This window comes from Brachionichthys hirsutus, unplaced genomic scaffold, assembly GCF_040956055.1.
Source record: "Brachionichthys hirsutus isolate HB-005 unplaced genomic scaffold, CSIRO-AGI_Bhir_v1 contig_1162, whole genome shotgun sequence".
Taxonomy (NCBI): Eukaryota; Metazoa; Chordata; class Actinopteri; order Lophiiformes; family Brachionichthyidae; genus Brachionichthys; species Brachionichthys hirsutus.
The window spans coordinates 1-13,218 of NW_027181124.1; the positions used below are offsets into that span (position 1 = coordinate 1).

Here is a 13,218-nt window from a genome sequence, read left to right on the forward strand (position 1 = left end):
TCGTGATCCTGCAGCGCGCGTTGATGTCTGAACATTGATCACATCGATTGATTAACACTCATGAAGCCACGCTTGACTTTTCAGAATATTACACAGTCCCAATCAATACCATATTCCTGAACAATGCGCGTCATAAAGCGATTCATCGATCGCATTTTCCCTTTTGCCAAGACTGCCAACTCAGCGCTTGCTGGTGAAACCTATTACAAATGTGGATTACCAACATATTGGAATGAAACTCACCAGCAGGAGGTAGCGGGGGCGGGACAGGAGCCGACGCACGCACTTCCACTGGCTCGGGGACAGGGGCGGGGGGTGCTGGCTCCGCCGGGGGCTGAGGAAGAGGTGAAACTGGTTCACGAAGAGGAGCAGCAAACTCATGCAGCAGAGGTGAAGCAAACGGCTGTGCCCCCCCGAAGGACTAGCGGCAACAGGCTCGCAAACAGGAGGGGCAGAGACGGTGATAGGTTCTATCATTGGAGGAAGAGGAGGTGGTACGGGTTCGAGTGTGGATGAATGTGGGGGGAGCAATGGGATCAATTACGGGAGAGGATGCGAGGCCTTGATTTATGGGGGGGGGGTGATTTGACAGCAAGGGGAGGTGGAGCAAGCTGAGGATTTGTTTCCGGCGCACTCGGGGCAGGGCAGGAAGCGGGCACCGAGGGAACAGAGGGAGGAAGAGGAGGAATTACCGGCTCAATAGCAGCAGGGGTCGGAGCAGGAGGTGCCGCTACAGACGCTAAAGTAAGAGCAGGAGCAGCTGGGGAGGGCGGGGCGGGTGCTGCTACCTGTTCCGAAGGACGCTGAAGAGGCGGCGGCGGAGCTTCAACGGGTTCTCCGGCAGGAGCGGAAGGAGGCGAGGAAGCGATGGGGTCAAAGGGGGGAGGCACTGGCCTCGGGACAGGAGCGACGGTAGGCCCTTCATGTTTGGGCGGAGTCACGGGTTCCCTCATGCGGTTGATGACATTCTCGGAGAGCTGTAAAGAAGATCTTTATACATTTATCCGATGTTCAAGGAAGCAACGCATTCATTGCACAATAAAGTTGTCATGTTAATAAAGTTAATACGCGAGCCAGCAGCTTGGAAGAAGCGGCTCGATTTCCCTTCCGTCCCAGGACATCGCCTCATTCAGCGGCAGCGTTGGCTTTGATCGGTCGTCTGACAATTGAGTAATAATAGACGGAGCCATGGCAACGGATCAGCTGATCCTCGGTCTATACTTAACAGAAGCTGGCAGTGGCAGAGAGGAATTTATTTATGACTCGACACAGAACGTGAAGACGGTCACCCACGTTAACACAACACATATGGATTTCACCTTTCAGCAAACTCTCTCAGAGGGTGGCATTATCGATCAATCACAATGAGTCCGTTTTCATTCACGCCTCTGGTGACGTCACGGTGAACCAGCTCCTCCGGAAAAAAGTTTATTGCGGCCATCGCTGACAGCTGCAGCAGATTTTAACTAACTTTATATTCCATCCCTATTTTTACATTAACACGTGGAGCAGGAAACAATAGTCTGCTCGAAGTCTCAACATATCGCTTCTATTGACATCTTAATGAACCGGACACGCTTTTAAAGCAGCATCATTGACTGATTGATTGATTGATTGATTCAACAGTGAACAGCTGATCCCTATCACCACTCACCCGTATGCCCTTCACTACGGTTATAATGTCGTTTTGATCCGATTCGAAAGACACGCGGCGGGTACTGCTGCTCGCTCCCATTGCTGGACCGCAGGTTTACCTACATGAAACAGAGATAAGACAAAGCGCTCGCTTAGTTTGTTTCGTTTGCTTCCTGCGCTGTGTCAGTCGCATGGAGCTTGCTGGGGCCTCCACTCCGATCGTTAGGGACGTCCTCACTTCCTTAGTGTGACGTGGTGGAATAACTCGTGAGGCGATTGGACAGAATTACTCACGTCTAAACACTGTGAGTTGTCATTGGGTAGTTTTTATATTGCGCGAGGGCGTCGTCAATGACGTCGATCGCTGCCGTGTTTCTGTATTTTCCACAGACACAAATGACATAAATAATGATGTCATTTGTTTGTACCGTTGTTTTAGACATGAAATCATAAAAATAATGAAGTCAAATTAGAATACTTTTATTTAGTCCCATAGAAAAGTCAACAAATTGAAGAATAGTTATGTCGTTATTTTGTATGATATAAGCATATTGTCATAACATTGAAGCATAATTCTTTATGAACTCATGTACAACTTATGTATGTATAGTAAAACTATCAAAGTGTCAATTACATTTGTTTGAAATGGTTACAATTCTACTGTAGGTATTACTGTCAATGCATCTTTCTTTTTTTTAAATGTGTATCCTAAACAAACATCAAATCCTAATTTCCTGGAATATTTAATACAGAACAATCACAGTCTAGACAAAAAAATGTTCTTCAGATTGATTGTTGTGCAAAAAAAAAAAGATTAAATGTGCTGTCATAAGAAAATACGAATCATATTGCTCAGTTTCTTTACCCGTGCTGAACATTCATCTTCAGCTCTATCATCAGTAGAAATTTCATCAAGCAGTCAATATAACACAATTTTAAACAATTGCTTCAATTGCACTTTTGTAAGTGTGTTAAGAGAATCACTTTAAGTATAGTCTTAACTTTTTTCCTCTTAGTTTTCAAATTTCTATCCATTTCAGAAACTCATAGGGTCTCGCAGAACAAAGAACTTGCAGCTGGATGTTTGAAAATGATCAGGAATGACATTTCATAAGAATCATCCCCTAAACTTGATATATTATACCCACAATAGCTTAATGCAGTTTTCCTTTGTTCTTCTTTCTGCTGATTTATTTTTGAAGTGTGTATGCTTGCCACGCTGAGCAAACATAAATCAATCAGAATCTTTTTTTTCCAAGGTAGCTGCGTATGCTGTAACAATATTGTGAGAAATTCCCTGAAGAAGGATGAATCATATTCAAATCCTCAACACACATTATATAATAAACCTTTATACCATGCATATTCTGAATGCAATTTACTGCAATGAATGGCAGTGATTTATGTCCAAACAGAAACATGTATACAGAGTAAAAGAGGACGATAATCAAAAGGAAGATAATGCCATTGTATAAAGGATAGACTCACGGGCTCTGGAACATTTAGTAGAATCACTCATTTGTAAATTACTGGCATTTTAAAGTGTGCCAAATGTTCTGGAGTCAGGTATCGAACAGATTCCCCTATGGGGAAACCTCACCTATGCAACATGAACAGATAACAGAACAAAGACTTGGACTATGCAGTAATGCCCTGAGGGTGCTCTCTAAGAGTAGCCTCAGGCTATATCGAATGTAGTTTATAGAACAGCGCCATGATTAATTGATCGAGTGTAGAAAAGAGCCTCCCTTGATGTTGATGACAGAATTACTTTCGCAAGTACAATTATCACTGAGACTGACCCCTGACTTTGATAGTGAGAAATTTGCTCCTTCGTGATCTGGTTAATCTAATGGTAATTAGATTTATGCGTCTTTGTCTTTTCTGCATCTCTGCACCCTAATATATAAAGCTTTCTATGCTGCATGCTATTGTAAGCAGAGGATTGAATTAAAGATCAGAGATGGTTGTTTTATTTGATCAAATTCAAGGTTACCTGAAAAGGGTAGATGCAATGTTTTGCTAGCAGTCTTGAACCCACTCGGTTGGATTTCATTGTTCGTTATCACCAAAGTCTGCCATTCTATTTACATTTTCAAAGGACTACGTTGTACATACTATGTGTTTTTTTAATTTATTGTTATTTTATATCTGTGGTGTAACTTATTTTTATTTTATTGGTATTGGTTTTGGTTCATTTGTATTGTTAAATGTCGATGATTTATGTACTAAGGACTTTCAATGGAAACAAGACCGCAAGGGCTTTTTTGAAATGCTCCTCTTAGACAGGATGTTTGACTGTACTTGTACTCTAACCTTCTATCGAATAAATATATTCATCATCATCACTGTTACTGATCATTTTAAATAATGTACATTTCCAGTGACTGCAAGTTATTTAGAACCCCTTAAATTAATCACAATTGATTCCTAAATCATATTTATTTAATTACAAGAATGTTATAGCACCAGTATAAATTCATCTTCACTTATCCTAATAAATTAAATATTCCTTCATCAAATGCTTGTAATGACATTTTGAAATTTCAAAAAAGGTCATTTTAGAATGTCTGTAAATTCTAAATTAATGTGTCATCAAATGAAGGCTAGAGTATCAGTACATTATTTGTGTTAGATGAAGGGCACAGAATGATTAAGATGCAGTAATTGCATTTAGATATATGCATTAAAAGACCAAAAAAAACATGTCCTACAAAGACCTTATTGCCCTTGTATTTAACCCACACGCAGGCCAGTCAGTCAAAGCAATCACTTACTGTCCAAACACACATCACGCTGAAAGAAATAACCTTGGTGATGGTTTATTGAAGAAAAGATACCCTGAAGATTAGCTGGACTGATGGGGCACGGGCTGCAGGGAAAGGTGATAAGAACTTCAAAATTAAACTTGAACCTGGGAAGATTGGAGTCTTCTAAAAAAAAAACAGTGGGTCTAGGATGACAAAGTGATTGTTTCTTTTTTATTGAAGAGATACAAAGATCACCCACAATGTTATCTCGTCAGCCCACCGGTGCATCAATCAGGACCAGGCTTCTGGGAATCGACCCTTTTTGCTCCAGAATCAATGTCCTCTCACGCTCTCATTGGTACAGCAGAGATTGTCAGAGATACAGCACAGGAGAGCGCTGCCAAATCCAACACTTTATGTTCTAAATAGGGGAAGGCTATTAACTAACTGACACCTCCTGTCCATCTCTCATCTCTGCTCAACCTTTCCTTGACCAGTCCCTAGAAAGCTGCATTGAAAATGTAAAACTGAAACGTTTTTTTTGCTGTTGGATTAATTGTGTATAACATATCATTATTATATTAGGATCATGTCACAAATATTTGTGCACAACATTGTTGATGTGCACCATAAGATAGAGATCGATTAAGAATGCATCCAGAAATTCTTTGAAATTAAAAATAGAATAGTTGAACTGCTCGTCACGTTCATTCACAAAATAAAAGATAGAACCTCAATACATGTGGTTATAAATAAATTTCAGGTGTACGATACAATTAAAATAAGGCAAATAAAATCCCATAATTTACTTGCAAAATACTTTTTTTTTTTAAATTTCTCCATCCATTAACATTCATTGATTTGACCTCTTTACGTTCTGCAGTCATCTATGTATGATCTGCAACAATTGTATGCTATCACAGGCGTTGATAAGGTCATAGGTTAGTGGTGATATTGTTTATCCTAATATATATGTGTAAAAACAAATAATTGTAATTCTGTAAAACCATTCTGCAAACCGCAACTCAAGTTCCTGACCATTTTTGCCATAAAACGGCTTCAAACTACATCTCCCAGAACTCCGTCTTGTAATCTCGCGTGACTTTCTTCCTGTTGGGTGCCGCAGCCGGAGAAAAATGGCAGCTGACACAGGGAGATACAGGAGTGCAGTCAGCAAAAACAAAGACCCTTCTGGTCTCCTTATATCTGTCATAAGGTAAGGATGCTCATATCAGTTTTATTTGTTTCCCGGCGCTGAGAAGGAGTCAGGAAGCTCTCGTGCCTTTAAATAAAGGGCGGAATGACAGCTAGCTTTTAGGCTAATGCTAAACGCTTGCAACAACCTTCCTGAAGTTTTGTTTATGTTTTAAATAGACGTCCCAATTCCCACATATTGTCTGTTTTATTAACAACAAACAATAATTGATGATGTAATTAGCAGCTCAACACTATATTTATGAAGAGTCTTTATCTATGGCGAGCTTTCCAAATGGTGGACTCATTTAAATAGGTACATTCATTTTATTTATAGGATTATTTGAGCACTCAAATGTGGGATTTATTCACAAGCTACAGGATTGGCTCTATTGTTCGCTTTAACAGTGAATTCTGTAAAACTCTTAAATTTGATCATGTGTTTTTAGAGATTAAGAGAGTTGTGATGTGTTATAGATGTATTGTAGGTCCGTGTATCTTTTGGTAATTTTTGATTTTAGTTTCTGAAAAGGACAACAAAACCACGAAAAACATTTTGATTAAGATTTGAAACCTTTGGAAAATTAAATAAAAATTATGGAAAAGAAAGCTATTTTATACACCAAATGGTTTCATTTTCATAATGTGCATAATTAATTACTATTATAATGAATTATTCTGGATTTAGTTAGAGTTGAGTTCTGCTTTCTCTTTCTTTCTTCTGTTGCAGGACTCTCTCCAGTAGCGACGATGTGCAGGACAGGGAGACGGAGAAGGGTCGCCTGGAAGAGGCCTTCGAGACGTGCGACAGGGATTTAGACCAGCTTATCATTCAGCATTATGCCGAGCTCACCACCGCAATCAGGACCTACCAGAGCATCACGGAGCGCATCACCAGCTCCCGCTACAAGATCAAACAGGTAGAATTGTTGTATTCCCTAATTAGTTATCACCAGATGAAGTCGGAATCCTTTACAAAATGTACGTCGTCTCATTGGCCGGCTCCATGAGCAAGCCAGTATAGAGTTGGGATCAAAATATATTCATTTATTGTTGCCGCAGAAATTGCAGTTTCTTTGAAAGTGCACCCAAAAAAAAGTCTGGTTTTGCTGCAGTAAAGAGGTTTTTAATGTATAGTTGTCTGGGAATTTTCTTTATGACTCTGACTTTCAGTAGCTTAGCAACAGCACTGCATTGACTTGGATTTCAACTCGTTCGTTGCTACAGGTAAAGGAAAACCTCCTGTCCTGTAAGATGCTGCTCCACTGCAAAAGGGATGAGCTGAGGAAGCTGTGGATCGAGGGCATCGAGCACAAGCACGTCCTCCAGCTGCTCGATGAGATCGAGAGCATCAAGCAGGTGCCTCAGCGGCTGGAGGCCTACATGGCGAGCAAGCACTACCTTCACGCCACCGATATGCTGGTGAGTCAGTCAGTCAGTTGGGTTTTTGACACTCACGCAGAGCAGAGAAGGAGAAATAGGAAAAAGCCTATTTTGAATGATGCACCATGTCTCCCAGGATGTGTGTTTGTCCCGTATGGATGGATGTAGATGAAGTGAGAAGGAACGGTTTGTTGATTTGTATCAAAAGTTGAGGGAAAACACAGTGAACTTTGTAAATACATGCGAGACATTGCTTCTGAGACGCACCTTCCACATAAAGAAGCAGCAGTGTTTGCTGCTCAGCTGGATTTCCTGGTGCCTGCTGTCCCTTTTAAAGAACCATTTTGGAGCCTTGAACGCCCCATTGGATGGAACCCTTTTATTTCAAGCTAAAATCTGAGGATGCCGCAGGTGTGAACGGACGCCTGTACTTTCCTATTGATCCGTGTTTTGCTGTATATTTGCCTGGGGAGCTGGAGGATGGCACTGAGGAAGGACTAAAGGTTCTCTGATCTCTCTGTCATGTCCCTTCTTCTGTTTCTACTCTCTCCATTCCGATTTCAATCCCACACATGTTCTTCCAGATTTAACTAGTAATTAGTTTGCAAGAAGGGGGTTATTTGAGGAGAAGGAGGGGAAAAAAAAGCGTTATCTTAGTACGCCTGAAGGATCAATGAAAAGCTTCTCCGTGGGTGCAGAAATATGTGGGAATTCAGCCTGAGCTCAGTCAGTAAAGTGTGTTTTGACAGGGTTGTGGGGCGTTTGGTTCAGTTGGACGCTTCCATGTCGTACTTTAAATGCTTTGCAGGAACAGGATGGCACATTTTCATCGGTGAATGTTGAAGCACATTTGATTTGCTTTTGGTGACACACTGCACGTATTCATGAATAAATAGTGTGTAAAAATGCAACGGTATTTGAATTTATGACTGAAGTGCATCCTAGAAATTGGCATATCATCTATGAATGATAGATTGAAATTGAATCATGTACGGTACATGCCATGCTGTATACACAGAGGTCATAGTGCATGCAGCTATAGAGGAATTACTTCATTTAAGACGTGTTTTCATTTGTGAACTTTAGTGACAATCTGCTGAGGCTCTGAATGCTTTCAATGTTTTAAATACATCCTCCCCCCCCCCCCCCCTTTCTTCTGTGGACCATCACGCACATACGCCTGTGTGTGTGTGTGTGTGTGTGTGTGTGTGAGCCTTATCTCTAAGGGTTGACAATTAAAATTCAGACTCTGCTCTCTGTCTGCTGTTGAATGGCAGTCTGAGACCCCGTAGGGCTGGTTAAAAAGGAGACCAGTAAAAATGATCTCCTTGCTTCTCTTAAACTAAATCTCTTATTCCCTTCTTCCTGTTGTAACACAAAGCTTAGGTCCTCTCCTCTCCTCTTCTCTTCTCTATCCTTCATTATGATGACAGGCCTACCTCTTTAATGATGCTAACCGCACTTCCTTTCTCATCCTAGCCCAATGGTAACGCCCCCTCCCCCCCTACACCCACATGTATGTTAAGTGATTTACAGTCACACAAAACATTATACACAAACAAGTGAGAGTCGTGCTAACACACACACACACACACACAGGACATGCTGAGTTTCATTACATGAAACCATAGAGAAGCTGCTCATGCAGGGAATCACACACTCGACCCACAGCCCCTTCCCTGAATCCTCCCCTTCTAGTGTACTTTGGTTGTGCATATATTCTTCTTTGTACCATCAGTGCCCTTGAAATACACAAAGAACGACACACACACACGCATTTCATGTACCGACATGAAGGTTTATTCATCGTTCAGATGCCACAGCTGCTGCTGCCTGCAGTAGCACAGTCAGATCAGATGCTGTGGGGGGGGGAGGCGCTGACTCGTATTGTTGTCTGCAGGTGTCGGCGGTGGCGTCCTTGGAAGGCCCCTTGCTGCAGGTGGAGGGGCTTGGAGATCTACGCCTGGAGCTTCACAACAAGAAGCTCAACATTCACCTCGTGCTGATCGACGAGCTGCACCGGCACCTCTACATCAAGTCCACCAGTCGGCTGGGACACAAGAACAGGGACAAAAATGCCCCGCGCCTTCCAGGGTGAGGGGCAGGCTCTGATGTTTGTTTATGTTTTATTTGTCTTAACGAATTATCCAATTTTCTTCACAACATAAAATAAGTTTGCTCAAGAAACCTGCATAATTAACCAAATAAACGAAAGTCTGCTTGACTTCTGCTACAGTGACGATTACAGCAGCCTGAAAAGGTTAAATAACCTCAGTCACCGCTAAGTGGAGGCGTGGTGAGCCAGGAGAGGGCAGCACACGCAGCACATATTGACAAATTATTCATATTATTCTTATCAAACTATATATGTTGAAGAGCACAAAGAGTTTTATGTGGGTGTCAGATTCAAAAGGCCTGCATTTATTTATTTTATTCACTGCTTTAGCATAAAGTTTTCCTACAGGTGAAGAATATTAAAACGCTCACATTTGCCTCTTTTTGTGGCGGGTAGAAGTTAAAGTATGTTCTGTGTCGAATCAAACATAGAAAGATGTGAAAGTGTCAAAGTGTTTTTCTGGCAACAGCAGCGCAACAAACACCAAGGTTGAAAGAAAAAGCCTCTCATGATTACGGCTGTGGTACGATAATCGTTCAGCCAGTTTGTTCTGTCCGTTTTTGCAAAAATGTAGCCTTCAAATAGCTTTCTCCTTTGAAGACATCACCAGGACAACTTGCCGGTTTGTGGAGCCAAACCAATTATTGAGAAAAAGAAATTTAGGCCTTGAGTAACCTGTTGCTCGACTCCTTTATTTTAAATGTTTTGTCTTTTTTTAATCTGAACTTTCAAAGGCTTGCCTTCATTGATAAAGGCAAACATCATTCATTCATGGGTGTACCCCTTAAAGGCTTATTACTATCAGGGAACAAATAAAGCACAATATTCGACATTCTTAATTTGTGGTTTTGCTGCTGTGATGTTGCGTTTCATGTAAGTATTTTTTTTTACACTCGTGGGTGTCTGTGTACGCGTATCGGGGCAGTGGGGGGGTAATTACGGCGGTGCAGCAGGTTGTCGAGGTGCAGTGATTTATTACTCGGGGGGGGGGGGGGGGGTCAGCCAGCGACAGGTCCTGGTCCTCCTGTATTGGGTCTCCACTTAGCAGGCACACTGTGTTTATGGAGCTGGGTTACTTCCACCTTCCGCTTATGGCTTGATAAATGGCTCATTGGAACGCAGCACCAATCCCACCCAGAGACGCAGGTTGTTAAAGAAATGCGGGTCACTAGGTATAAGAAGCTATTACTGCATTTAATTCAACCGTATTTCTCCCCTGCAGTTGCAATACCATGCATAATCAATACTGTGGGATTTAAAATATATATATATATATATTTTCATCTTTTCAGCTCCATGGCCAAAGACGCATCTCCAATCCCAGTGTTGGATATCAGCAGCATCTCCACCCCACGCAAGCTCCTGGATTCCTCGCAGTTCAGCAGCACCCCTGGATCCAGCAGTGGTACGACCCAAAGATCTGTTTAGAAGCGCTACATGGAAAATAATGATGCATCTGCACGGTGTTGTTGCTCTCCTTCAATGTCGACGTGTGTGGATTTTGGTGTGCGATTTCATTTCCACTCTGCTGATATTCTTAGCGATAATGAAGCCATTAGCGTCATTCTGGCTTCCATTCATTTGCATTCTGTTACGGGCATGCATTGCCAACAGTTCTTGCAGACTCTCTCACACGCACACACGCACACACACACACACACACACAAACAACTTCACTAATTGCACACAGAATCTGCTGATCTGAATTCTTGTAGGAAGCTACGAACCCCCCCCCCCCCCCCCCCCCGTATCTGAACCATCAGTCAACCCCACGCCGCTGTCATCACAGCAGGCGGCCGACATTCATTACGCTCAAACTGGTAACCAGTTGTGTAACAGGAACTAATAATAAGGCAAACTATAACTGCGTTCAGTTGTATTCTCTCTTGGTTTGCTGGGGGGGGGGGGGGGCGTAGCGTCAGCGCTGCCTTCCTCCCAGGCAGAGCGCAGAGGAACACAAACGAGTAGATAATGGAAAAATAAAGTTAATCCTCCGATAGGTTTGTCTTCCCTCTGTCTTTCTGAGGTTTTATATTAAACCGGTTGCTTTTTTTTTTTTCCCCACCACCCACTATTGGCATTGAAGTTAGCAACTCGCCATTTTCCTTTTGCCGTGTAGATACCACACTCTGCGTTATATAAACTCAGTATCCACACACACACACACACACACTATTCTGCTGCCTCCACCTTTCCAGTGCGGCAGTGACAGATTAGCAACATTAGCATATGACATCTAAAAGCCAGCGTTTTAAAACCACCATCCAACGGTGGTGAATCAGAATGTGACCGTCGTTCATTTTCCTCAGTCTCTTTATATTTGTGTCTTTAGCTCTCGCGTCACAGAGGACTTGTATCAAACGCAAAATCATTTCAGTTGCGTACCCTGAACTCCAAATGCTTTTAATTTACTGGAATGTGAATGCTGTGGCCTGAAAACACGCACACACACACACACACACACACACATGCGCGACTGACTAACCGCTAAGCCGAACGTAACGGCGCGACCGCGCTTTTGCCCGTGTCATGCATTGACAATCAGTTCCTGCCAGGCGTTAAGTGCTTATACACCGTCACGTAAAACAACTGTGGTCACGACCCCGGCAGCCATCTTTCACCAGTCGCCTCGCTTTCTATTTTGTCTAATAGCATTGGAGCACCTCATTTGTAGATAGTAATTGTCATAATTATTCCACCAAATACAGTTGTGATGGAGGAAAAGAGGAAACGCACCCAAAGTCCATTAACTTTCCATAAACATTAAGTCTCTTAACATGCTTTGATGGGGAACCGGGAGGCCCCATCAAATGGAAATTAGTGCGTCATCCGCTGTTGCCACTCTCAATTTAGCCCCTAATGTGGCTAAGTCGGTTGGAGAGAGAACATGGGTGGGGTGAGGGGTGGGGGGGTGTTCACATGATAGGAGCAGGCGTGTGCGTTTAAAAGCAAAAGCATGAGTTCTTATTTAACGTGTGCACTTTCTTACTTTAGTACGTGAGCTGCAGCCGGACGGGCGCGAGTCCAACCAAGTGGACCTCCCCGAGGTGGACCCGGAGGAGAACAGCGCCGAGTTCATGGGCATCCTCATCAAGGTGGAAACATGGCGTCAATGTGGAACTTTCACATCTCCTTTGTCTCCTATCCTCTTTTCTTGTGCTCTCCGCTGTCATGTCGCCGTGTTCCTCATTCTGAGGAAAGTTCTGGCATTTCTCTCCCCTCAGGCTCTGGCCAAGTTGAGGAAAATCCCCGAGACCATTAAAGCCATAATGGAGCGACTGGAACCGGAGCTGAAGCAGATTGTCAAGAGGTCCACCACTCAAATAGCGGACCACGCCTACCAGAGAGGAGAGAACCTGGCCCAGGAGAGCCAGCCGAGGTACAGCTGGAAGGCGTTCGTAGTCGGACAGTGTATGAAACACAGGAAAGGTGAGGACTGGAGCCCCGCCCGCCTCAGACCGTGGAATAAAGATCCTCTGCTGCTGAAGTCACGCTTAAGCAAACAAACGGCACAAGTGGACGGCTTTTTTTTTTTTTTTTTAAAGCGGTGGCGTCGGCTCCCGCAGACGCAGGTCTCAGTCCGGTGAGCCCGAACCATTTAGGGTCTACGTCTTGTTCTCTGTGAGGGATGTTCTCTCCGGCGTCCTCCGGCTGCATCCGGCTGAATCTCATCCGACCTCCGAGCGATCGGCCGCCTCGCCCCTTAACAGATTGTTTTGCGTTTGCCCGCGTGTGAGTGCTTAACACTGTGTTTGTGTGTGCGCACTTCTATTAGGGTGCACATACACCGAGTCCTGCCTATTTTCACTTCAACTTAAAGTCAAGGCTTGTTGCTATAGAAACCAATGTACCACTCGCCGGGGAACAACGGTCTTGCATATTGCACTCTATATTTTGTTCCTCTAGCCGTGCAGACGTTCAGGGAACGCTTGGACACTTCAATGTGTGTTCTTCGCTCTTTGAGACCTGCATTGTGATTCATGTCTCTAACCTGAAGCGCATTTTAATGCCATTTCCAACTCGCCTCAATAGATTTGAGTAAGGTTTACTCTGATCTGTCTGGTGCTCAGTTACATTTACATTTACATTTCATTATCTGCCCTCAATAACTGACTTGATGATAACCTAATGCTGACGCCG

At 43.2% G+C, this 13,218-nt stretch overlaps 1 protein-coding gene across 1 annotated transcript; it reads left to right on the plus strand.

Annotated features, from left to right (window-relative positions):
• Positions 1-5,514: 5,514 nt before the first annotated feature.
• Positions 5,515-12,600, plus strand: LOC137917301 (exocyst complex component 4-like; the record flags this gene model as incomplete). Its single annotated transcript, XM_068760111.1, has 8 exons — positions 5,515-5,601; positions 6,310-6,499; positions 6,807-7,001; positions 8,863-9,039; positions 9,475-9,482; positions 10,371-10,483; positions 12,073-12,173; positions 12,303-12,600. Coding segments are annotated over exons 1-8 (1,162 nt in total), but the record flags the coding sequence as incomplete, so codon positions are not given.
• Positions 12,601-13,218: the final 618 nt, after the last annotated feature.